This window comes from Prionailurus bengalensis, chromosome B3 (genome assembly GCF_016509475.1).
Source record: "Prionailurus bengalensis isolate Pbe53 chromosome B3, Fcat_Pben_1.1_paternal_pri, whole genome shotgun sequence".
In the NCBI taxonomy this organism is placed as follows: domain Eukaryota; kingdom Metazoa; phylum Chordata; class Mammalia; order Carnivora; family Felidae; genus Prionailurus; species Prionailurus bengalensis.
In genome coordinates, this window is record NC_057355.1 from 52,469,428 (window position 1) to 52,497,051 (window position 27,624).

A 27,624-nucleotide genomic window follows, 5' to 3' on the forward strand; every position below is an offset into this window, starting at 1 on the left:
CTTATTCCATTTTAATGTGTGAAGGTAAATCAACAAGGTTTCTGTGTAGAGACAAAGAAGCTTTTTCTTTGAAGCCGTTTAGCCTAACATAGTCTAAAGTACAGCCACAATTTTGCTGAAAGGTGAGACTAAAGAATTTGCTAGTAATTTTTACTTTTCCTGCACTACCCTAAAGAGTTCAACAGGAGCCATAGTTGCTGGCCATGTTTATTTGTCCTTTTCTTTGAACAGGATAACTAAAGATACCGACAGTATTCAATAAAATAAAATAGATGAAACAAATTCTGAGAGACTCCAATACCACATGCTATATTTAACCTAATTTTATTCATGCTTGCCTTGGGATGGGGAACAGATCATTCAGTAAAAACATACAGTAAAAACAAAATATGTCTTATCATGTACAACTTTTAAACTACAATAATGATGTACCTTAATTACTTCCATGCACACAAGTCTAACATTACAATTTGTTTTGTTTTGTTTAAAAATAAACACAGTTAAGACTTCTAGGAGCATTTTATAATAAAGTAATTCCTAATGTTTCTTTGTAGATAGATCAAGCACCTCCAAAATACAAATTCCTATACACAGTGAGCGCTTTACTTAAAATGAATACGAAAGTAAATTAAGTACGTGGACAGCCTTAGGATGAGCCGACATTATATATTCAGCTAAGTAGGCAACAAACCATAGTGCCAAATGGAAAAAGTGTATTTGCAAATAAATTTCAAAAACTAAGTCAACTTTTTATAATTAAATACAGAAAATATACTGATTTTCTAAAATAAATAAGATGTGATGTAGTAACACTTCACTATAAAGAATGCATACCAGAACATTTATAAACGGTGCGTGAATCTTATTAATAGTTTACTACAATAAACGCTGGCTAAATAGAAGTGCATGTGTGAAGCACTATGGATGGTATATGTTTCGCCACATACTTTTGTTACCTTGAGGTAGATAACACATGTGTACCAAATTCGGCATTCATTTTCAGTTGCTGCTGGTATCATGTGTTTTAAGAAATGTGTACAGTATGAAAAACTTGAAAATACTCATGAATGAAAAATGTTTTAGGAAAAAAAATAGATATTTTCATGCAATTATGTACAGTCTCACTGTGTAAATTTCAAGGCAAGATTTTTGTTTCCTGTAAAACAGATCATTGTTCTATGAGAGAATGTTTTTTACTTGTTTTAGTGCATTTCTTTTGTCTCCTCCTGCATTGCATTATTTTGCTCTATTCTTTATTTTTGTGTGCAAACGACATGCCAGTTAAAATGAAAACCATCTCACATGTAGAAAAAAAGTCTGGATTTTAAAAACCAAGAACTAATAAAATCCTTTCTAAATGACACCATATGATTCAAGTAAAAAAATGACTTAAACACTAGTAATAAAAAAGACAAAACACATTTCATGAAGAATACAAAGAGAAATGTCTGCTGAGTGTTTTAGTTCAGATGTTTCAGAATGCTGCTGTATGTCTTATGAGGAATCTGAGGGGAAGATTTCATAGCAGAAGGTGTTAAAGTGGCCTGGATTGACTTCAGTGGGGACCCAACTGGACTGTGAAACTGCGGGATGCCTATGGATTCGAGCTGCTTGTTAAAGAGGAACTCCCCACTGTTGTTCAGAAATCCTTCCTCATTTCCTCTCTCCCCAAGCTTCCCATCCTCTACTGGCTCAGTTTCTAGCATTTCGGTATCTTCTTTCCTGCTAAAGAACTTGTCCAGGTAACTGGTATAAGTGTTTTCCTTCTCAATTTGTTCATCCTTCCTTACCTCACAACAAAATTGATTTATAAGAAAACAGTCCTCCCCACCACCCACAAACTGGCTATCCCAAGAAGACTGGTACAAGGCTTCTAACTGAGCCAAATTTGCCATGCCTTTTTCCTGTTTTTCTCGGCTTACTGACTTTGATATCAAACTTTTCAATTCTAGTTGGGACACTGAGCTATTCAAGTCATTCAATTTATCAACAACATCAGTAGGTTCATGTTGTGAACTAAGTTGAATAGTTCCTGCAATAAAGGAATCAAAGTCAAATCCCTGATTCTTTTCCCTTTCTTTTTCAGCCAGTTGCTGTGATGCTTCCTCTAGAGCTATCTGGGCTTTAACCAATCCATTCCTTTCACATTTTGACTTGCCTTTCTTATCAGACTTTTCTTTGCTTTGTTCTTTCCAATTGGAAAGATCTATGATAAGCTTGGGTTCATAATAATGGTTAACTTCACTCTCTCTCCAAACTAAGTTATCTAAATAAGATGATGACCTTGTTTTGTAGTTACAAGTATGGCTACACTCCAGATCACAATATTTGTTTTCATGATGATCTGGGTACTGCCAACAAGGCTCGGTAGAGTAATTCGTATCGAAAGCAGGATCCTCCAAATACTTCTCACGATCTCCATCCAAATATTTTCGAGGATCGACTTGTACTTCTTCTTCATCAGTGACATCAGACAGAGCTCTTGGGTCAAGCTGAACTTCATCAATATCAAAGTTGTTATGTATAGGCCAATCATGCTCTGAAAATTGGCAATCGTGGTACCTGAAAAAAATGAATACATTACTGTTAGTGCAGGGATATGATTTCATTTTCAAATTCACTGAGTGCCTTTTAGGTGAAAGCACTCTGCTAGGTCTATGCAGGGATAACAGGAGCGTAACTCCTAACTTTAATGGAGAGGTAAGATCTATTACTACATAAAGTAATAAAAGGCAATTTTGGTAATTACCAATGAAGCCTATGATTACAACAAAATTCTAAGCCCTCCATTTTTAAATTTAAGATGAAATACCATTTTACACTTATTCCATCTTTTCTTTATTTTTCATCCACCTCAAACACAGCTGCAGATAAACATCTGAGTGACTGGCATGTCTACGGTTCAAGTCCAACAGTTTCATACACAGAAAAAACACTTTGTGGCCACAAAATGAATGTCTCTAATCTTAATCAGGTCTCTTACAGATTTTCACTGTACTGGTACCAAGTCAGACTAGAAAAAAAGGAAGGCTTCCTAGAACTCATAATGAATAGAAAAAAACCTCTCCCTGTATAAGCACTACCAAATATGGTATCCTCTTACTGACACAGCACAGCGAGGTGACCATTCATGCCCAAGTAGCAGCAGACTGGGAGACACACACAAATGGTTGGGGGATGGGGAAGAGAGACTAGGAAAGATATTAGAAGACATCTGGTTATGTACCTACTATACACAGGTAGTAGAAATGTTCATGTGGACAAAATGGTCATTGGCAGAGGTGTGTAAACATACAAATACCTGAACATTTTAGGAGGAAGATGCAATGACTTCACAAACTAATTTAATGATTTTTCTTTTAAACAAAGAAATATATGAAATTTTAAAGTTTTACGACTGTCATTAGTGACTTAACACCTAGTGGCTAAATATCAAAATTATCTGAAGATTTTAAACATCGATCTATTATTATATGCTACAACATTACTTTGAAGCAAAATTATACCTAAATTTCTCCAGAAATTTAGAAATCCTAAAAGAAAGCAGAGGGAAAAAAATCTTTAACTCAAATGTATGATATTATCCATTTTGATATTTTATACTATTCAAAATAGAAAAGTCCCTTATACTGGACCTATGTTAACTGAAGTTTTTTTTTTTTTTATTTTTTTAGTGTTTATTATTTATTTTTGAGAGAGACAGAGAAAGACAGAGTACGAGCAGGGGGAGGGGCAAAGAGAGGGAGACACAGAATCCGAAGCAGGTTCTAGGCTCTGAGCTGTCAGCACAGAGCCCAACATGGGGCTCAAACTCACAAACTGTGAGATCATGACCCAAGCCGAAGTTGGATGCTTAACCAACTGAGCCACGCAGATTTCCCCCGAAAGTTAATTTTATGTCATTAGGAAAACAGATTTGAATAGCATATACCATGAATCAAAATAATTGCTATCCTAAGATACAAGAGATTATATGGAAAGATTTGAGACATTATGCAGATACCTTTCCAGATTAAGGTTGAGTCTTGTCATCCAACATCTTAAATAGTAACTATTAATATTTAAATTACATAAAGGCTATTCAAAGATATTAAGTTTAGCAGAAACCCCAAGGGACCATCACTAATTATTTTTTTAAATTTACTTATTGTGAGAGAGCGAGCAAGCAAGGGAGGGGCAGACAGAGAGAATCCCAAGCCAACTCTGTACTGTCAGCACAGAGCCCCACACGGGGCTCAAACTTTCAAACTGTGAGATCATGACCTGAGCCAAAATCAAGAGTCTGACACTGAACTGACTGAGCTACACATCCAGGCGCCCCCCATCAGTAAATTTTTAAGAGATCTGCATTGTCTTACCATAATTTAAAAATAAAACTCACATAAGTGGGCTGTGATCATATAGTAATTAGTACACTGTTGTGAAAATATAATAAATTGTATTTTTCTATCTTAGCATCAATTTACCTTTCCCAGTTATAAATGTGACTATGAGTTTCATCCATAAGCAAAATATCATCAACTTCATCTTCAATATGAAAAGGATGACTGGAAATTGGCTCATCCATTGGAAAAGAATATATGCTCATGTAAGGATGAGAAAGCGCTTCCTCTGCAGTCAACCGATCCATTGGGCTAAATGTCAGAATTTGTTCCAGGAAATCCAGTGCTGCAAAAGAAAGAGATAAAACACCTTAACTATACTGGAGGTCTGCCAACCAATGTAGGGGAAAAAAAGGGATTATACGATTAAAAGGTAAATTAATTTATCAGTGAAATAAAACTGATTTACAGATTAAAAGGATACCTATTCAATAATCTTAATAAATATTTGAAATGTACCCCAATCTCCTATTATGCTCAGTTACCAAAAAAATATATATATATATTAAGTTGAATCATCTGAAACTTCTATTTTTGTCAGTCAAAAATGGGCAAATGACAGCAATTTCATATGGTTCAACCTAATACTATAGGTCGTAATCTCAGCTCTGCAACTCACAAGCTTAACTGAATTACTCCCTAGCTGTCAAGAGCTAGACAGATTACTTAAACTTGAACTTCAGTTTCTTCATGTATCAAATGGGTATATTGACAGATATCTTATAAGGTATAAAAATTAAATGTAAAGCATAGTGTCTAGTGCTTAATAAAAAACACTTTCCCCTTTCCTTCCCTTATCTCACTGACTAGCTGCTGTACTAATTTGTTGATCTCTGTCTCACATCAATCACTGGGCCTTCCTAAGCTGCTAACTCAGCCTGAACCACACTGTCACCAGCCTGAAGGTTGCCCTTACACAACCACACACTTGTGTGCCTTATGATTTATACCAATCTTCAACTTTGAGTGATTTCCCCCATCTACTTTCTCTGCTCCCTAGCCGTACAGGCCTGATGAAAGCTACATGCAAAATCACACCCACGGCTCACTACAAATTCATACTGTGGAATTGCAATTTGGCCTTTGCTATTATTGCTCAGCAATGTTCCACACCATCTCTTTACACTATCATTCTCAACAGATAAACCCGCTTCACATTTACCTCAATCCCTGGTTCACTATGGCCTGTCACACACCCTTGTATCTTTACCTCTGTCTCTAAGGAAAAGATAATTCTTCCATTTTCAATTCCCGATTTCTCATTAATGTAAACAATAGCTGATTTTTTACAGCCTTTTATATTTTACAAAGTGTTTTCATATACATTATCTCATTCAATACTCAATCACTCCAATAAACACTACAGAAACTAAGACTCACTGCTATTCAGGCCCTGCAGTGGCCCAGGGCTGAGGCCTCTTCCTCTCCTCCCCCTTATCCCCCTCTTATCATATTACCCTAATCTAGGAAGTCATTTCACAATACATCAAGCTGTTCTTGGTTGTCTTGCAAAAGAGTCCATCTTAATTAGCCCAGGGACCATGTGTCACAAGGCAAGAGAGACTCTAAGACACAGTTATGAAGGGCTGACCCAGCACAATCAGAGAGAAGGGAGATATATATCCCAATACACAAGAGGAATATACTCAAATCCCTAGCATTTGGGAACAGCAGGTGGAAAGAGGAAGAGATAACAAAGAAACTAGCTAGGCTGAGCTCCCAAGTGCATGCAATATACACATACATAGACTATTTCCATAATTACAGAAAGTTCTATTGGACAGCACTGCTCTAAAGGAAATAAATCTATTTGCTACGATGGTGTTCAAGTGTGCTAAGACATAAAAAAAAATTTTGATGTGAGAAAGCAAAAGGGAGGATGAGAGATAAGTATAGGGGGAAATAAAAAAAGATTATTTCATTGAAAGATGAAGACCACTAGGGTTCTGGGGTGCCTGGGTGGCTCAGTCGGTTAAGCGTCCGACTTCGGCTCAGGTCATGATCTTGCGGTCCGTGAGTTAGAGCCCCGCGTCGGGCTCTGTGCTGATAGCTCAGAGCCTGGAGCCTGTTTCGGATTCTGTGTCTCCCTCTCTCTCTGACCCTTCCCCATTCATGCTCTGTCTCTCTCTGTCTCAAAAATAAATAAACATTAAAAAAAAAAGACCACTAGGTTCTTAATTGTCTTCATTATTACATGTTAATTCATATGTACTTAATCTTGTTTGGCTTTTTCCTCTGAAGATCATGAACAGAGTGGGAGAAAAGAACATGTATTTCTTATGAAGTCCCCATTGCCTCAGAATGTGCTCTGTTCCAAAAATAAAACTCCAATGTTAAACTTGATTAAGAAGAAACTGGTGTAGAGCACATCTACACAACATATCTTTAGTCTCAGGAAATTTAAAAACTCTGCACTGCACTTGTATATAAGCATAGTTCCACTACTTGTGAATACCAAGGATCTTTGGCTGATGGTTAATTAACCCATTATGAAAGACATACATTCAATGCATTATGAATAAATCCCAGCCATCAGGCAAATATTCAAGTTGATTCACAACCAACTAAGACATGGTCCTGACCCTAATGAGGGTAGGGGAAATAGAAGATTCAAGTTTGGCTAGCCTGCAAATGCTTCAACAGCAATGTCCTACATTATTTCTAGCTTGCCTCTTTGGATAAGACACAGCAATAGCGACAATGGCTCAAAGCCAATCAAGGTTATTCCTGAGCAATGTCTCTCAACCTGGCTGAGTGGAGCCACACCTGTAGAGGGCTTTAAAAACAGACACCTGCTCTACTCCCCACCTTACCTCTGGATTCTGACAGAACAGTCTGCATTTTTAAGAAGCTCCCACTTGGGACACCTGGGTGGCTCAGTCGAGCATCGGACTCTTGATTTCAGCTCAGGTCATGCTCCCTGGGTCGTAGCATCAAGCTGAGTACAGAGTCTGCTTCAGATTCTCTCCCTCTCTCCTGCTGCCCCTGTCCCCATCTTGTGTTCTCATTCTCGTTCACTCTCTCTCTCAAAAAAAAATTCTCCCACAGAGGATTCTGAGGCACAGTCCAATGCTACGTGACTACTGTTCAGTTACGAAAAAGGGTGTCATGACATGGCTACAAGGTCAGGAGCAAGACAGTGCACTGGAATCTGAATGTGAAGATAAGACTTGAAGACTGGTTAGGAATGTAGAACTATTGAAAAGGAAGCCTACAAAACCTGCTGAAATTAAATACAGCTGCTTCCTCATTACTTAGGCATTTACTATATAGGTTCTAAGCACAAGTGAAGAAAACAAAATGTCATTATGATATCCCCATCCAGTGCCTATTTCTCAAAACACTTGCTACTTTAAAACACTTTGATACACACTAACCCAAACCACATATAGTGATCAGAGTGGGTAACATGAATAATGGATATGTAATTAAGAGAAACAACTATATATCCCTAACTTGATTCATGAGAGAACTATACAATACTGACATCGATGTATCTTAATGATAATTCTTAAAAATATAAGACACAATCAACTTTTAAGAAAGATTTTCCTTATGTCCAATGCTCATCCTTAAAAAAATGTTATCCTGGGGCACCTGGCTGGCTCAGTCAATACAGCATGCAACTCTTGATCTGGGGGTGGAGTTCGAGCCCCACATTGGGTGCAGAGATTATTTAAAAATAAAATTAAAAAAAAATTATCTTACTACAGGTAACCACTACAAGAGTTAAAGACTTTTGCATATTATTTATATCAACAAATCCTGAAGACATGTCACTCTTTTTTGAAACATAAAATTATTCTGTTAATGGTCAACAAAGTTTTGATTCTAAGTTCCTACCCCTTTCAAGCTTGCACAAATTCTCATATTTAGCACCTAATATTCCGAACACGAACCTACAAACTCTAATGTAATGTGTTTGCTCATATGGAGTTTTGCTCTTTCCTCTACTTCCTTGCCCAGAAGCCTTTGCTTTCTCCCAACTCAATTCACTTTCATATGTAAATAACATTCATATTCATACCCAACTTATCATATAACCCTCACAGAACATTTTAGCTTAATGAGGGACAGTGTTTCTAGATGCTCACCTATGCCAGAGAATCAGAGGTGCAAGCTAAAAAAGTAGATGGAGTTAGAACCAGGAGAGGGGTTCAGTTTATTCAATCTGAAAAATTATTCAGAGGAACAAAGAAAGATATCCCTAAGAGTCAGGGAAAGGGAAAGTAAGGGTTGAAATTTTAGATATATCTTAATGTCTAAAGACTTTTTGGGAATATAGAGATCCTGCTTGCATGCATGCATGTGCACACGTGTGCACGCACATGCACACACATACACACACACACCCCATTACATGATGGTTACTCTTGAGTAACAATACCTTCTCGACTAATTCCTGGAAGCAGCTGAGTTAAAGGTTTGTGTGGCTCAGTCATGTCATTTCTAATGTAAACTGGAATTACGCTGAGAAGCTCCTGACGATCTTCCTCATGTACTACAGGAATAGATTCTAAAATCAGCTGCATCTGTTCAAGTTCATGTGCACCTGAAATTAGATAAACATCAAATACAATATAAACATATTCCTCAATGCTTACTTATTTGCAAAAGACATTCTAAAGTTATAGGAAACTAACTTAAATACTGTAATGACCACTGGGAGGAAAACGGTTTTAACTGAATCCTTAATCAGCATGTTTCTTTACTTTGAATATCATCAATCTACTCAAAAAGCAGATCTATTCCGATTTCAGCTCACTGACATATTTACTTTTGGCTGCTTTGTTGCCATAAGAAACTGACCCTTTATGTTTAGCCTTAAATTAAGGCATCATAAAGTAGTGAAGAAAGCAATGAACTGGGATTCAAGACACATGGATTCTAGTCGTGGCTATATCGCTAATTAACTGGCTATACCTCTGGACATACTTAAGATGATAAAGGCTTCATTTCATCACAAGTAAAATGGATGGCTGGACCAGATCTGCACAACAAGAAGTTTTATAGTTATAGGTTACGCTCAGGTAGCCATTTCAGAACCAGTATTAAAGAAATAAAAGCGGGAAGAGGTGCCTGGGTGGTTCAGTAGGTTGGGTGCCCAACTTTGGCTCAGGTCAGGTCATGATCTCACAGTTTGTGAGTTCGACCCTGTGTCCAGATCTGTGCTGATGGCTCAGAGCCTGGAGCCCGGAGCCTGCAGCCTGTTTCGGATTTTTTGCCTCCCTCTCTCTCTGCCCTTCCCCCACTCACACTCTGTCTCTCTCTCAAAAATAAATAAGCATTAAAAAACTAAATAAATAAAAGGGGGAACTTTAAGCTAAATGGTGACTAAAGAAAACCATTCAGTTTGCCTTTCCACGAATTTCTAGGATCCATTCAATCTCCCAAATTTTTCTTGGGGTTCCTACTATGAGCAAGGTACTTTAAAATACAGCTATGAGGGCACCTGGGTGGTTCAGTCGGTTAAGTGGCTGACTTGGGCTCAGGTCATGATATCACCGGTTTGTGAATTTGAGCCCCATGTTAGGCTCTTTGCTGCCAGCTCAGAGCCTGGAGCCTGCTTTGGATGCTGTGTCTCCCTTGCTTTCTTCCCCTCCCCAACTCACAATCTCTCTCAAAAATAAACATTAAAAAAAAAAAAAGTTAAAAGAAATACACCTATGAAACAAAAAAGACCAAACCTCTGTCTTCACGGAGCTTACAATCTAGTGGAGAAAAACAGATAATAACTCTGTCAACATTTATGTCAAATGCCATGAAGAAAAATAGAGTAAGCAGGGAGGATAAATAGCAGTGTTAGGGGCAGGATTATTAACTTATGCAGGATGACCAAGGAAGGCCTCCTTCCTTGGAAATGCTGAAAATTAAAGAAGTTGGAGAACACACCATGCATTCATATGGAGGAAAGGAGTTACAGAAAGATAGGGAAAGGCCCAAAGGCCCATAGGAGACAGAGGGCTTGTCCAAGAAACAACAATTAGTTAAGTGTAGCTGAAACAGAATGGCTGCAGGGAATAGAAGATAAAGTCAGAATGGTACCAGAACACAAAGGGTATGCTTTATCCTGAATTTGATAGGGAGACATTACAGAATTTCAAGTAGAAAAATGGCATGTTCTGATTTATGTTTTCAGAGAAATACTATGGCTACTATGTGGTAATTAGGCTACAGACAGCAAGTATTAAAGCAGGAAAGACAGTTAAAAATCCTGCAATAGACCAGGAGAGACACAGTGGTTGACTGAACCACAGGGAGGTGGGAAGCTAATAGAGATAATAACAAGCAGTTAGATTCTGAATATATTTCAAAGGAAGAGTCCATAGACTCTGTACTGACCAAAGTGAAAGATGAAGCCAAGATGTTTGCCTTGGCAACTAAAAAGTGGATTTGGTTTACACAGATGAGGAAGACAGCAGAAAAAGAAAGGAGGGAGAAATACCAGTTCAGTTTTGGATAGGTTAAATTTGAGATGGTATTAGACATTTCAGTGGGTGTCTTTTATTGCTCTGTTCATTTGAGGCCTCTATCTAATAAACATCTCCCTCATGCTGCTTTTGTTGAATGGCTCACAAATTTACCAATAAAGGAGAAGAGAATTAAAACTGGATCTTTCAAATCATTTTACATATAATTCTCATTAACTGTTTAAAGTTTACATGGGTGTAAGATCAAAATATTGTTATTTAAAGGTGTTGTTTAATCCAATTATTTTTATTGCTATACTTGAACAATTCTGAATATGTTGAATGAATAATCAATACAGCATTAAGTTCTGACCCCATTTCAAATGACTTAGAGCATGATATAACAATTATAAACAAGCTAGTTTTCCTGATAAAATATTCATTATTGTGGCAGCATTAAAATATGTCCACAAATTTGGGTGCCTGGCTGGCTCAATCATTAGACCATGCAACTTTTGATCTCAGGATCCTGAGTTCAAGCCCCTCATTATGTGTAGAATCCACTTTATTTTATACTGTTTTCACATTTATTTTTGAGAGAGAAAGATACTGAATGTGAGTGGAGGAGGAGCAGAGAGACGGGTAGATGCAGAATCTGAAGCAGGATCCAGGCTCTGAGCTGTCAGCACAGAGCCCAATGCAGGGCTCGAACTCATTAACTATGAGATCATGACCCGAGCCAAAGTCAAACACTTAACCGACTGAGCCATGCAGGTGCCCAGTAGAACCCACTTAAAAAAAAAATGTCCACAAATTTTTTGGTACTCTTCCCTTCAAAAGGTGGAATCCAACTTCCCTCCCTTTGAGTGTGAGGTATACTTAGATGACTTATTTCTAATGCATAAAATAAAGCTGAAATGACAGTGTGTCACTTTTGAGTCTAGGTCACAAAAAGACATGCTGCATTTAGGGTCAATTGGTTTTTGACAAGAGAGCCAAAATAATTCAACCAGAAAGAATAATGTTTTCAGCAAATGGTGCTGGAATAACTAGGTATCTACATCCAAAATAATAAAGTTAAATCCTACCTCACACCATATACAAAAATTAGCCCAGAATGGATCACAGACCTAAATTCAAAAACTAAAACTATAAAATTCTTAGGGCTCAGGCAATAATTTCATATATATGACACCAAAAGCAAAAGTGACAAAAGAAAAAAATAGATAAAATAGACCTCATCAGAACTAAAATCTTTTGTTTCCAAAGACACCATCTAGAAAGTAAAAAGAGAACATGTGGAATGGGAGAAAATATATTCAAATCATTTTTCTGATTAAATGATTTGTATCCAGAATATATAAAGAACTCTTATACTTCAAATATAAAATACAAACAACCCAATTTAAAAATACGCAATGGAGGGACACCTGGGTGGCTCAGTTGGTTAAGTGTCCATCTTCAGCTCAGGTCATGATCTCATGGTTCATGGGTTTGAGCCCCACATTGGGCTCTGTGCCGACAGCTCAGAGCTTGGAACCTACTTTGGATTCTGTGTCTCCCTCTCTCTCTGCCCCTTCCCCTGCTCATGCTCATGCTCTCTCTCTCTCCAAACATAAACATTAAATAATTAAAAAACAAAAATATGCAATGGATCTAGATAGTTCTCCAAAAATGACACATTGTCAATAAACACACACTCAACATTATTAGTCATTAGGTAAATGCAAATCAAAACCACAATAAGATACTACTTCATATTCAAAAAGAATATAAGACAGACTACATTTTAATTAATGTTGGTGAGAATGTGGAAAAATAGAACCCTCATACACTGCTGGTGGGAATGTAAAGTGTTACAACCACTTTGGAAAATGGTCTAGCATTTCTTCAAAAAGTTAAACATAGAGTTATCATATGACACAGTAATTCTACTCTTAAGTATATACAAATCCAACAGAATGGAAAACATAAAACTACACAAAAACTGTTCACCGATGCACATGGTAGCACCATTAACAATAACCAAGAAGGACAAATAACCCAAATTTCCATAAAGTGCTGAATGTATAAACAAAGTGTGGCACATACACAGAGTGGAATTATTTAGCCACAAGAAGAGGACATACTAATACATGTTATAACATGGATGAACCTCCAAAATATTACATTAAGTGAAAGAAGTCAGTCACAAGGCCACTTGTTATATAACTTATTTACATGAAATACCAAGAACAGGCAAATCTACAGAGAAATAAAGTAGCTTAGTGTTTGCCAGGAGCTAGAAGAAGGGGGAAATAGAAAGTAACTGCTAATGGTTACAGGCTATCTTTTAGGGGGGACAAAAATGTTCCAAAATTAGATGGTAATACAATCCTGTGAATATGCTACAAAATACTGAACTGTATATCTTAAATGAGTGAAGTGTATGGCATGTGAATTACATACTGATAGGACTTTTTTTTTTTTTTTTTTTTTTTTTTTTAAAGATACAGAAGCTTTCTCCTTGCTCTCTTTTGGATCATTCATTCTGGGGGAAGCCAGCTTCATGAAGCCAACATAATGAAGACATTCAAGCAATCCTATAGAGAAGACCATATGATGACAAACTGAGGCCTCCTAATAAGTCATGCGAGTAAGCTATCTCCAAGTGGATCTTCCTGCCCCAGTCAAGCCTTCAGATGACTGCAGACCTAACCAACACCTTGACTAAACAAATCTGAGTTAGAACCACCCAGTGAAGTCACCTCCCAATTCCTGACACATACAAAGTATGAGATAATAAATGTTTGTTGTTTAAGCAACTACATTTTGAGACAGTTGGTCATACAGCAACAAATAATACAGTAATTATTTTACATGTTGGAAGGTACTTGAATACCAGGAATATAACCTCCAATTACAGTATTGTTTCTAGGAAAAGATTCAATCCACTCAAGCATTTAGTTTACAGGAATAACTGGTATTTTCTCAGTTTTCTAAATTGAAATTCAATCACTATCAGACATATCAGAAGAAATTTCAGATAAATTCAGGGGGAAAACTACAAATGATTGGTCAATGTTACGTAAGCTGAGTAGTGCAAATGTCAGCATTAAAAAAGAAAAGTAAGGGCATTCAGTCATACCATCCTTTCTTCAACAGTGTTCTCCTATGCACCCTTATCTTTCTTTTAGTAATCCTTCTTTTGTAAGCAGACCCTACCCTTTCTTCTGCTCTTAGCATAATCTGGGAGTGGTGGGAGGGCCACTCTAAGTAAGATTGGTTAGAGAGAAAAACAATAATGTCCAAAGAGAGAAAAGACCTAAATCACCATCATGTCACTTCTCTAACTAAAAAATCTTCAGTACCTTACTACTTCCTGGTTTTCCAAATGGAATTCTTCTGCCTACTTTCAAAGTATTCTGGCCCCATCTTAACTAGACATAGATATCTTCATTATTTGACACCTTGCTTCCATCCAACTTTTTGCACCAATTCTTGCATGTACACGATTTCTGTCATCAAACTTTTCTCACTGATTCAGGTTCATACCCTCATTTACATTACCAATTTTTTCTTTCTCTTCCTCTCACCAAAATTCTTCACTATTTCTATGTAGTGAAAAATCTCATAGCATCAAACTCAGCAAAAAATTCCTTGTTTCTGAAAGGTCAAAGGAGTCAAGCAACAGGACACAGCAGTTCATGCAACAGGGATGATAGTGGACAAAGAATTACTGGGTTTTCAACAATAGCTAAAAATTTTGACTATGAGTGACAAATACTGACAGCATTATACAACTCAGGTATCACTTACCACAGATTACCAACAAGTATTATAAATCTAAAAATACAACATTATGTTTGGGGTGCCTGGGTAGCTCAGTTGGTTAAGCATCTGACTCTTGATTTTGGCTCAGGTTTCTCATGGTTCATGGGATGGAGTCCCACATGGGTCTCTGCACTGACAGGGTGGAGCCTGCTTGGGATTCTCTCCCAGCCCCACCTCCCATCCCTCCCTTGCTCACACTATCTCTTTCAAAAAAACAGACATTTTACAAAAAAACACACAACATTATGTTTAAGATAAATACAAAAGAACACTAAAATTCTGACTATATTTGCTGTGTGAACAATTCAGTGAATATATGAATAAGTTTTTTAAATTTTTTAAATATTAAAAACACCATTTTCTCTCTTAATATTCCAGACTACAATTGTTTTAAATCTTATGTAATTCTTGCTTCATAGATACATGCAAAATTATTTCTCTTTTGGATAATTTTCCATATATTTTAAAATCTCTAACCTGCAAAGAGGGTTTTACCAGTCAGCATTTCAGCAAAGATGCAGCCTGCAGCCCACATATCAATGGCTTTAGTATAATTATTAGGAGAAAGTAAAAGACGTGGAGACCTGTACCATTTAGTAACCAATCCTTCAGAAAGATGACCCTGAAAAAGAAACAAAAACATAGTTCAGTTTTTTTCTTTAGCTGAAGAACAGTACAAAACTTGAATCCCTGATCTTAAAAACGAAACAAAACAAAAAACAATAAAAACGAATTGTGAGATCCTAACAAAATACAGTTGTTTTCTGTATTTTTAAGGCGCTTATACTTTTCTGGCTAAATAGGAGCTTAAACTCCCCCTGAGATATATAATCTATAAGATGATGTTCACATGAAGTCTGCTGACCAAAATATACTGTAAGAATTTAGTGCTGATTCTAGGTCACACTTTCAAAACATGTTTCAAAAGAGGAGCTATTTTTCACTTCAGGTCTTAATTAAGGAGCAGGCATGTTTCAAATCAATGAGGGAAAGGTAGAGAAGAACACCAAAGGTGCTACTTCTAAACTAATGCCAAGCTCCTTACTGACAACCCAGGGGACTGGCTCTACTACATATCCCACTCTTAACCAATTTTGCTACTTTACATTTATAAAGTATTTAACAAAAACAGTTATACATATATTGTGTTACTTCATCCTCAAAACAACCTTGAAAAATTATGAAGGTAGATGTTAACTAGGGGTTCTTTATAACCAAAGCAGCTCCACTTTAATATTTTAAAGATCAGGATCCCACAGATAATTTCATTTGAAAACTAAAAGACCAAAGTTCAACTCAGAAAATACTAACTTCTTCTATGAAGGCAAAAGGTTACCTAAAGTACAGTTACTATGAATCTCTTTAGCTATTCTTACTTCCCATTTTATCTTCATGCAAATTTAGATAGCAAACTAAATTAAGTGTGCCTAAATAAGGCATAACAGAATACTAGAGACTCAAAGGAACACAAGACATAAAAGTTCAAATAGCATCCCCTCTTAACTTCAGATAGAACCACAATTCTGCCCTACACACTTAAGAATATATCCCACTTTTAAATAAGGGAGAGTTTCAGTTATAATAAATAACCATACACTTTTAAGAATTTTTATGTAATTAGGATCCCACTCCACCTTCCTTTCAAACACAGATTCTGACTGAAAGATCTGTATCAGAAAAAAAAAGGTACCAAGTAAAGTTTAACACAGTTAAGGAAAAACATCTGTCATAATATAAAAGAAAATACAAGACCTATTCCTGATGATACACATCAGTTTAAAGATCTGTCTCAGCTGGCTTTGCACCTACCTTATGGGAATAATGGGGATCCATGATCCGTGCAAGACCAAAGTCACCTATCTTCAGCACCAAGTCTTCAGTATTAATGAAAAGATTAGCTGGTTTGAGATCTCTGTGCAGTACGTTTGCAGAGTGAATATATTTGAGCCCACGTAGCAGCTGATACATGAAAAGTCTGGCATGCTCTTCCAGTAAAGGGCCCTGCTCCAGCACATTAGCCAAGTCTGTCTCCATGTACTCCTGAACAATGTAAACACTGTTCAGTTCGGTAAGAGAGCCCACATCGTCTGTTAACTGGCTTCCACTAGGACCAAGAATTTCAAACACTTTCACAATGTTATCATGGTCAAGTCTTCTAATAATTTTGATTTCACGTAGAGCATGTTTGACACTTTGGGGATCAGTAAGGACAATCTTCTTGATGGCTACTCTTTTGTCACAGTCATTGTCTACAGCAGAAAAAACCAAGCCATTGCCTCCACAACCCAATGGTTTTAAGTCCATATACCTAGAGCCCAGATCAAAACCATGAATGTTCATGAGACTTTCAAATTTCTCTGCCATTTTGAAACCTCTACTATTGCCTTTTCCTTTCGAATTGTTGAACTTGTGTAAACAAGGAAGAAAACTGACATCAAAAGGAAAGATCTTTCAAAAAAGGAAAAGAAAAATAATTTTGCTTCCACAGCAAGATGATTTCTTGATGTTCATTGCATATGCCAACCAGGCCCGTTGAGTTCCCCTTAGATTTAAAGCTCAAAAAGCTCTACTCATATTGAGAATTAAAAAGATTGCAGTACTCATAGTTCAAGAAAGGGGCAGCAACTCTGCAGACATTTACAGAAAACACTCAAGAAACTCAAACGGAATGAAATGACATACTATGCACTCAGATTTACTGTGCTAAACGATTTAACATTTAACAAAAATGTGAATAAATATGCACACAACAGGCTTCTATGAACATTCTCCTCACAGTGCAGATACATTCAGTGTTGGACTGGTCCTGAGCAGCATCATTCTAAGGTGCTGGTAAGCACTATTTCCGTTTTGCCTCTTTTCTTCCTTTGTTGCTGTGTATTTCAACAGGAAGCCCTGGTGGCTGTTGGTTAACAGAAGATGTCTTTTGTTAGTGATCAGGTGGCTCCAGCTCACCACAATCACAATCAAAGCTACCGTCCATCTTACTCTGATACAACCTAGAGGATGAGAAAAAAGAAGGAAAGAGTCACCATTGCAGGAAATGCTCTTCTTACACCTTTGTTAAATGACACGAACTGAGCATTTAGCTATAAACAACTACTGGTACATTGAACTTATTTATTTATAGTCACCAAATGGAAAGATGACCCTCAATCAAAAATAGCTATCCATGTTGTAAGCAATTCACATGTACTAACTCCGACTCTAGATCCCACCATACTAGATACTTTATAGTATTTACAGTCATTAGGTTGTATCATTTCTTAAATGCCAATGAATGAAGGAAGGTTCATAATTGTTTTACAGAGCTCTTTAGAACTTTTTGAGGACAACATTAGTAACATTTCCCTAAAACAAACAAAAAAACATAATGAGCCTGCAATGTGTTAGTCTTTGTTAAAAAACATGTTTACTTATTAACTATGCCAATGGATATCGAATAAAAAAAATCTAATAGTACAAATAAGAAATCTGCAGAGCATGCTCTTCAGTTTACAAAAGAGTGAACCTGAACAGTGAATAAACCAATAAAGATGTTTAACTCTACCGGTAATTAGAAAAATCAAATTATTCGAGAAGAAAACATTTCAGATTAGAAAAACATTTTTAAGAGTTGCTAATATCAAATCTGAGGAGGAATGTGGAAAAACAAGGACTTTCATACAATATTTGTGAGTTTAAATTAGTAAAAGAATGAGAAAGAGCACTCTGGAATAAATAAATATGTATATGAATAAGTAGCATACCTATGATTTGGTAATTTTTCTTCAAAAAACATTCCCTAGAGAAATACTTGCAAATGAAAAAATGCCCACTTTTTTTTGTAGTAGCAAAATATTAAAAACAGCCTAAACTTTCAACAATTGGAGAATAAATGAACTATATTCATATAGGGAACCACTATATAATAGTAAAAATGAATAGATGGTTGAAATCGCCATACACTCAATTTAAAAAAGCAAACTCAAGATAGAAACGGACATGCTGAAACCAGTTATTTCAGGTTCATAAACAGGCACAATGTTACTTTATATATCTATGTCTATATAGATATAAATACAGATATATGGCAAATATATTAAAAACATGATTGGTAAGTAACAAATTCATGATAATCATTACTTTGAGCAATGAGAGAAGGGATTACCATCAGGGTGGGGTTACACAGTATGCTACAACTACATCTTTAATTCTTTTTTAAAAATATGTATGGAGGCAGGACAAATTATTAAGAATTTAATAGAACTGGGAGGTATGTATGTGAAGAGCTCATATAGTGGGGGAAAGACTGGCTGACAAATAAGCAAAACACGGATGTCAGATGGCAATAACTGATGTAAAGAAAATAAAAGAGAAAGGGCACAGGGAGAGTGGTAGGGAATGTCTCTAGTGAGGTGATATTGACAGCAAAGCCCCAAAGCAGGTGGGCCTCAGGGGTGCTGTGTGGGAGTAACTGTTGTGGACAGAAGGGCTAGCACATCAAAGCCCCTGAGGGTGAGTATGTGTCTCCTGTCTGAGACACAACTAGGTGGCCAATGTAGTAGCTCATTTAACGCATGTAATACAGGCTAACTCTTATATGGAAAGGCTTGTTGTTGCTGCTTTTTGATCTAATAGCTGGCAAAGGTGTACGTACAGTGTTATTTTCTGAATGGGTCTGAAGAAATTGGAAGTGGGACAAGTGCAATATTCATTTATTCAAAGGGCTAATCATTTAAAGGCAATGACAGACATGAAATAAAGCAGTCCATTCTGAACTTGAATTATGTGACAACTTTCAATCACCTTCAGCTGTGGCTTAAGAGAACTGCTAGCACTCTCAAACACATGAGCTGTTTCACAGTAGTGAAGCTTTTGTACAATAGGGAATCTGCCTTTATTTCCTGCCTTCTTCATATTGCCACATACCTCACATGTGGAAATACAAGATTCTGAAAAATATAAGGTACAGCTACTTGCCACAATCTGAGCAAACCACTTTCAAGAAATCCACAAACATTATAACTGTGTGAAAGAGAAACTGATGATACTGATAACTCAGAGTCTAGATAAAGAATCCTTATGGCAACAATTTCACAAAAATTGATATTTACTATCACTGAGTTCTTTTAGTAAATATGAGCACTTCGTGTATCTGATTAATGTTGTCAACAACATTAATAGCCTAACAGCTTTGTTTTACTCTAACAGGGATAGTTTCTTCTCTTTGCAAGCTTTTGTCTGCTTCTCAGAAATCAAGGAAAAAAACAAACAAGCAGACTCTGAAAGATTCTGTACCTTACCAGTTTGTGCAAAACATTTTAAAGTTAAAGTCTGCAAACAAACTTTTGAATTAAAGAATGTTTCAATTTTTAAAAGGCTTTAATTAATACTATCTCCCCTTCCCCTCAATTTTTTTCTAGTTGTATACATCTTGGTACTTCCAATTCTCTACCAAATATCCTTTAAAAAACAGTACTTTTTAAATTTATTTTTTAGAAAAAGGGAGAAAGAGAGCACATGCGAGTGACAAAGACAGAATCTTAAGCAGGCTGCTCAGCCCACAGCCTGACACAGGACTCAATCCTATGACCCTGGGATCATGACCTGAGCCAAAATCAAGGGTTGGACCTTCAACTGACTGAGCCACCCAGGCGCCCCTAAAAAAACAGTATTTTTTTAAGGCGCCAATATTTCTGAAATTTTACATTTCCAGTCTCCACCCGAAATAGAATGTTTGTTTCATACTTCTTGCCCTTGTGTAGACAATTCCTTAAAGCTCAGTCAACTTTTAAGTTTTCTATAAATGTACATTTTAAACTCAGTTCTACAGACTTGACATACAGAAAAATCTCTAAGCACTCTCTTAAGCTTCTAGTTCACTAGTAGAGCAATCATAGTCAAGCGCAAATAAGTTAGCTTTGCTAAAAGTGACACCGCTATTATTGGACAGAATAGCACTATAACAGGAACTGCAGCCAGATGACTGGAGAGTCATGAGAACGCCAAGATCTCCACTCAAGGCCTCCACCCACATCTGCTCCCTTTAAATTGTAGTGAGACCCAGAAGCATCACAGACCAAAAACTACAAGGATGACAATGCCTTTTCAGGTATCTGTGACTGGTCAGCACTTACAGGAGTAGACAGTGGGTAAAAAATCATATTGGGGAAGGCAAGGACTTGTAACCAACCTGAGAATCACAGAGTCCTCATTATAGATTCAGATGATGACTATACTGAAAGACTTGAACAGACTTTACAGAAATATGACACCATTCTAGTGAAAGAAAGGAATGTTAATCACCAAAACTATAATTCTACAGTGAGGATTACACTAATAAAAAAAATGGTGGGGGGGGGGGGGAGTAAAGCTATTCTTGCCCAGTGATCTACATCACTGCTCTGTACTAGTCTTTAAAATCCTTCAATATCCATTGGACCAAAAGCTACTGGAGCAGGTTTTCATCCAGGAGCTTGGAAAGCCAGCCCACCTTAATCAGTAAGTTGGAGATAACGCTATACTTCTTCAAGATAAAGTGGATCCACTAAATGTTTCCAATTCATTCATGCTCCTTTCAGCAAGTATTTACTAATTATATGCTATGTACCTGTAAATATACTAGGTACTGGGGGTAAAATAGTAAGTAAAAACAGACTTGTGCCTTGACCTCATGGGATTTACAGTATGATTGGAAACAAACAATAAACTAATAAAAGGAAAAAAGAGGAAGGCAAAAGGGGACAAGTGGTACCAAGGAATGGTACAGGATGCTGAGAACCTGCACACTGGGGGATCTGACCTAATTAAGGATATCTGGATATATGCCTCTGGAAGCCACAAAAAGGCAGAGGCCTCCCATGCTCACTCTTAGTGACCATGAATACAGTTTCCTCCTTATCACCCTGATACAAATCCTGATGTCTCCAACTACCTCCATCTTATAGGTCAATCATGGAGTTCTTTGGCCTGAATAAAAGCATGCAGTTACAACTTAACTGGAGCAGCAGATTACTGCTCAGAGCACCCTCCATCCATATCAACAATCTCTAGAAATGTCCTATTTATTCCATTTCCTCTACCATCTTTCATGTTTAACTTCATAAAAGTAAAGTTCAAGGCCTAGACTCAGGAAAAGATACATATTCCTTCTTCATTTCCACATACTTCAAGGGAGGAAAAGGAAAACTAAGATGGGACAGTAAGTAACTTAAAATAAACCTTCCCAGCATCCTTCTAATTTCTCTACCTCCAAATGTTACCCACTCCTACCAAACCCAGTGCTGATACTGTGTTGCCTGGAGAGAGATCCTTAATTAATTTAAATTTTAATTAACATTAGCCAATGTTTTGTTTTGAACAACTAGGTAAATAAAATGAATTACAAGGAATGATTTATAAGAATAAAGATGGCTTAAAGCATAAGAGACTCTTAAAAACTGAGAACAAACTGAGGGTTGATGGGGGGTGGGAGGGAGGGGAGGGTGGGTGATGGGTATTGAGGAGGGCACCTTTTGGGATGAACACTGGGTGTTGTATGGAAACCAATTTGACAATAAATTTTATATATTGAAAAAAAAAAAGAATAAAGATGGCTTTATGCTTTACCTTTGGTCTTCAGTGATCCACCATATAACAGAAGTAAGTCTTCTATGTAGCCTAGTTTGGGTACCAGCTTCCTACATTTATGACAGTTCCCTGAAACTGCATTGGCCACACAGATCTCCTCAAGCACTCCTTTCTTCCCTTAATCATCCTGCTTTCTGTAACTTAGCCTACCGCCAAGCCAAGAGAAATACAGGCAATGTGAGTCAAGCCTAAGAATATTCAGTAAACTTGTAAAATGACAAAGAAAGAAATAAAACAGTTAAATAAATAACTTCACTCTGCCCCATCTTCCCATTCTATAGAAACTGGATTTTCCTTCCCTTCCTATATAAGAACTTGGCCCCCTATCAGAAAAGGAGTCTGGATGTGCAAAGCAAGTTTGAGGTGAGAGACTTAAACATATAAAGGTTACTTATCTGGTTTTCTCTTCCATCTTCCACTCTACTGCTTATCAGGTTAAACGTTGACATGGGTCATCTAGCCTGATCACATGCACTGACAACTCTCCACCTCCCCCTCCTCAATGCCTCTTGCCTACTTTGCTCCTCTCTAGGGTCAAGCGAGTAACTTGAGTTACCTGGAATCCAGCCAACCTCACATCTCCTCAGCCAAAACCTAGCTGCTTTTGGAGAGAAGGGAAAGGTTGAGCTCTATTTACATTCACCTAGGACTATCTCTTAACCCTGGCACAGAGAGGTGTTGTCATAGCAAATTCATCCTCCCCTAAGATCATGTCTCAAGCTCTCATCAAAGCTACTAAGTTTCTAGGGCAGAAAAGGCCAAAGGTTACAGCTTAACTGCTTGTTCATATTCATTGACAATGCCCTTGCTCCTGATGTAGGGGAGCCCTAAGAGTTACCAGGGATCCCTCTCAAGATATGGAACTCAAGGAGGCTCATTGTGCAAACTAATGTCAATGAATGATCTTAGCCCTCTGGGGTGGGACGAAGGACCTTAAAACTAAAACACCAAAGCCTAACAGGCCTTGCCTACTATCAATATCTGCTATAGAAGCAAACTTACAAAGTCAAAGATAGAGGATTACTTGGCTTCAAAGTATCCAATTTTTTAACAACTCTTCTACTCCCAGCTTCTGTTCTTAAATTGTCTGATCCTTTGCCTGAATATACTTTAAGAATTTGCATTTGCCTTTAACTATTTAAAAACCCATTATAAAATAAATGCCATTATGTTTATTTAGATGCTTATCTCTACTTGCTATTTATTCTAGGGTATCCATATTAGAATATAAAAACACAGACCAGATAACTTGGTCAAAGAATCTCTCAAGACCCTTCCAACTCTAAGTCTATGATCTGTGAAAGTACATACAACAGGTCTTTTACTTATCTGGTCTTTGTTCCCAAGCACTTCTTATGGTGGTATGTCCAGAATGGGGGAAGTGTGATTGAAACTGCTATATACTAAACATTAAACAAATACAATCCTTTCTACAAATTTATGGCTGGAAGTTTAAAAATAATTATAATAACCCTTCATCCCCTCTCCTATCTCTCTCTTGCCTGAGACCTCATTTCTAAGACTCCTCTCTTAACTAATGTTAAGGCAACACCAGAGCAAATATATAAGCAGGAGACAAGTGGGCAGCCTCCTCCTTCAAGTGCCTTTGGCCATATGAGGATTCCAACCAGATGAAAATTAATATAAATATCTGTAGTCAACATAGGTTAGATTACTGTACACTAACAGAAAATCCCCAATATCTCATTGACTTACAACAGAAGTTTTAAGTCATGCTCATGCAACAAGTCCAACGTAGCTGTCATCCAAGTTCCTGAAGGAACTACCAGCTCTGCCACTGCCACTCGATGGTGCCAGAAGGAAACAGAATGTGGGAATACCTCACTGGTCTAAAACTTCCATCCAAAAATGACACATTTCACTTCTGCTCACATTTTACTGATCAAGGCAGGTCACATGGTCAAACCTGCTTCAAGGGAGTGGGGAAATGCAATCCCAACATAGTCCCAGGAGCAGATAACCAAGATGTTTTGAACAGCTTTGACTGAAATAGCTTTAATTCTACCATCCATTACATTTTTATTCAACAAAACCTTACTGCATGCTTACCATATGCCAGACATTGTTTTAGGCATTAAGATATAGCAGGGATCAAAAATAGTTTAAAAAAACAAATACCCTGACCTCATGAAGCACATATTCCTAGATCATTGTAGTAGACTCCTCCCTAGCCCACTAACATTTCTTCCCCCCTCTCTTTTCTAATAGTATTCTCCTTCCCTTGTCTTAGGCCATCCTTGCCCAATCTAATCTCATCTCTACTCTTCAGATCCCTCTACACTTCCAGGGCACCGTTCCCCTCCCCTTTGTTGCATGTAGCTCTTTTTTAAAATAAAAGGTTTAAGATTCAGTTGCTTTATTAATACTTTCTGAGCATAGTACCTGGTACTTGTAGGCATTTTAAAAACTGTACTGAGTGAATTAATGTAAATATCAAATTGTATTTGACAGTAAGAAGTTTTGGAGAAGATAAGCTCTATCCTCAATTTTTTCAGAATCAGATCATACTCTGACCTACCACAGGGGAACATCAGTGATGACTCCTAGATCTGGTACTTTCCTTTCCAGGCATTCCCCCCAGGAGCCTCACCCTATGGTAAACACACAGGTTTATCAACATGTGAAACAAGCTCACTCAGACTGAAAACAAAAACAAAAACCTTCAGCTTTGTTATAGTGCCTTTTTTGTTGTCGAGGTAGTAAGAAGGGGTTGTACCACTGAAATAGTGTCTTATATTAGTAGACAAGCAGGATTCTATAGGAAGCCATTAGCCCATGTGATAGCAAGCAGGTATCATGAAGGTATGGGAGACCTTGACATTATTCTGATTATTCTTCAGTTCATCCTAGCAGGCTCTATGGCATTTAACATCAAAGCTTTCCAGACTGCACATCAAACATAACTGCTGTCATTTTTCAGCTAACCCTGGTGAGGGTATGAAGAAGGCCATGCAAAACACTTTTGGACTCTCATCAAATGGACAGAACCACATACTTCATTGGAGAATAATACCCAATTAAAAAAAAAAATGAATCAGAATGGCATGTAACTTTCCTGGAATATCCTTCCTGGTTTGTTTCTCATTTTCTCCAAGGCTGAACAAGCTTACAAGATTAAAAAGCACAGGGTAAGTTTCCTGTCAGATTCACACTAACGTTTGGCACTACTGAAAAATTCCTGTCTGGGTTCACTAAGCCCATATTAAAAGGGGGTAAAAAATGAATTAAAGAGATCTGACATCTAGTTCAGGATTCAAGGCTAAATTAGCTGTGTATCAAAGTAGTCCACATTTCTAGGCCTCAGTTCCTCATCAGGAAAATGATGTAGCTAAACTACATGACTACTACAGCCTCTTCCAGCTCTAAAATTTTATAATTTTTTTAAGCTTATTTATGTTTTTTGAGAGACAGTGTGAGTGGGGGAGGGGCAGAGAAAGGGAGAGAGAAAATCCCAATCAGGCTCTGTGCTGCCAGTGCAAAGCCCAATGCAGGGCTCGAACCCATGAAACCGTGATATCATTCCTTGAGCCAAAATCAAGAGCTGGATAATTAACCAACTGAGCCACCCACGTACAACAAAAGTTTTATAATTTTAAAGAAAGGTTCAGGATTTCCACTTCTGATTAGAATGCAGAAAATTACAAGACTCTACTACTCTCACCCAATAAACCACAATAAGCTGGATAAGCTACAATATTGCAGTTTTAAAAAAAACTCAACAGGAAATCTGAAGATGCAAAGAAATCTAAATTCTAAAAAAATTTTTTTAATATTTTTGACACAGAGAGAGAGAGAGAAAGACAGAGAAAGAGAGAGAGAGAGACAGCGCACACACGCGCACAAGCAGGGGGAGGGGCAAAGAGAGACACAGAATCCAAAGCAAGCTCCAGACTCTGAGATGTTAGCACACAGCCTAACACAGGACTGGAACCCACGAATTGTGAGATCATGACCTGAGCTGAAGTAGGTCGCTTAACTGACTGAGCCATCCAGGTGCCCCAAAGAAATCTAAATAAATTCTAGAAAACATTAAGCCCTTCATAAAAGAAGGACCATGGCATAACTATTCTCATTCCTGGCAAAGTAAATAATTTACCACTAACAAAACTGAGAAGAAACCAACCAAATTTATAACCAACTTTAATAGCTACATGTGGTTTCAGCAAACAGATTAGAATTCAGAGGAGGCCCAGCTTCAAGTCCCACCCGCCAACTCTTCCCCACAGGTCCTCACTGAGAACAAAAATCTGAGGGTAAGGCAGGAAAGCTGAGAGAGAATCTCATAAAGCATATGGGCCTCCAACACATCCAAGGCAGCTGCCCTCTGAGGGCGGTGGTGAGGGACAAGTCAGGAAGCAACGCATTCTGAATATAAGGCAGATGTTCTTCCTAAAGCAAATAAACAGGGCAAAAACACAAAGTACAGAAAACCTGAAGTGATACCAGAAAGTAAAGAAATGTCCAAGCAGTCCCACGAGCTAACAGCTAGGCTGAACAGATTCAGAAAGCTGACAGGGTAGAAATATATGAAGAGATAGTCAACAAAGACTTTCCAAAACTGACAAAAGACACCTACTCACAGACTCAACAACTCAATGCAAGACAAGCAGGATAAATATAAAGAAATTCATACCTAGGCAGATCATAGCCAAATTGTTGAAAATGGAGGAGGAAAAAAAAAAAAAGAGCTCCTCTTAAAAGCAACCAGGTAAAAAAGAGTTAAATATATTAAGAGAAGAATGAATAGGATGGCTGATTTATCACTAGAAATGATGAAAGCCAGAAGACAACCTAACGTCATCTTTCAAGTGCCAAAAAAAAAAAAAAAAAAAAAAGGAAATATTGACCCAGAATTCTGTATCTAGGGAAATACATTACAAAAGTGAAGATGAAATACAGACATTTTCAAAGAGACAAAAGTGACAAGAATTGGTCTCCCTCAGACTTTTGCTAAAGAAATGCTAAAAGTTCTTGGGCTCAAGGAAAATGACAACAAATGGAAGCTGCAGAAAGGAACAAAATCTCCAGAAAGGGTAAATAACTGGAGAATATAAAAAAAATCTTAAAACAAAAAACATCTACATGTTTAAATGTCTTTAAGAGATTATAGATTATTTAAAGCAAAAATAATAATGTATCATGGGGTTTACAGCACATGTAGAAATAAATTTTAAGACAACAAGAGCACAAAGTGCTGGAAAGGGGTGAACTGAATCATGCAATTCTAAGGTTTACAGAATTGGTGAAATAATTTATAATATTTTAAAAAGACTGTGATGACTAGTAAAAGGCTCACAGGTTATCCTTAAACACTTTCTTCCTTTTTGGTCATTATGTTTACTTAATAACATGTCCATCAATGGAGAGTAAAAGGAAGGGAAAAAAGG

The 27,624-nt window shown here is 37.2% G+C and overlaps 1 protein-coding gene across 2 annotated transcripts in view; it reads right to left on the reverse strand.

The window, feature by feature from the left end:
- Window positions 1-308: 308 nt before the first annotated feature.
- Window positions 309-27,624, reverse strand: part of MAPK6 (mitogen-activated protein kinase 6) — a 36,642-nt gene continuing 9,326 nt past the window's right edge. For both annotated transcript variants that reach the window (XM_043555414.1, XM_043555415.1), the window contains exons 2-6: window positions 16,415-17,604; window positions 15,083-15,227; window positions 8,770-8,934; window positions 4,467-4,668; window positions 309-2,562 (exon numbers count right to left, since the gene is read on the reverse strand). In XM_043555414.1, the coding sequence (XP_043411349.1) occupies window positions 1,461-2,562; window positions 4,467-4,668; window positions 8,770-8,934; window positions 15,083-15,227; window positions 16,415-16,969 (2,169 nt within the window). In that variant the 5' untranslated portion in view covers window positions 16,970-17,604 and the 3' untranslated portion in view covers window positions 309-1,460. The remainder of the gene's footprint in view (window positions 2,563-4,466; window positions 4,669-8,769; window positions 8,935-15,082; window positions 15,228-16,414; window positions 17,605-27,624) is intronic.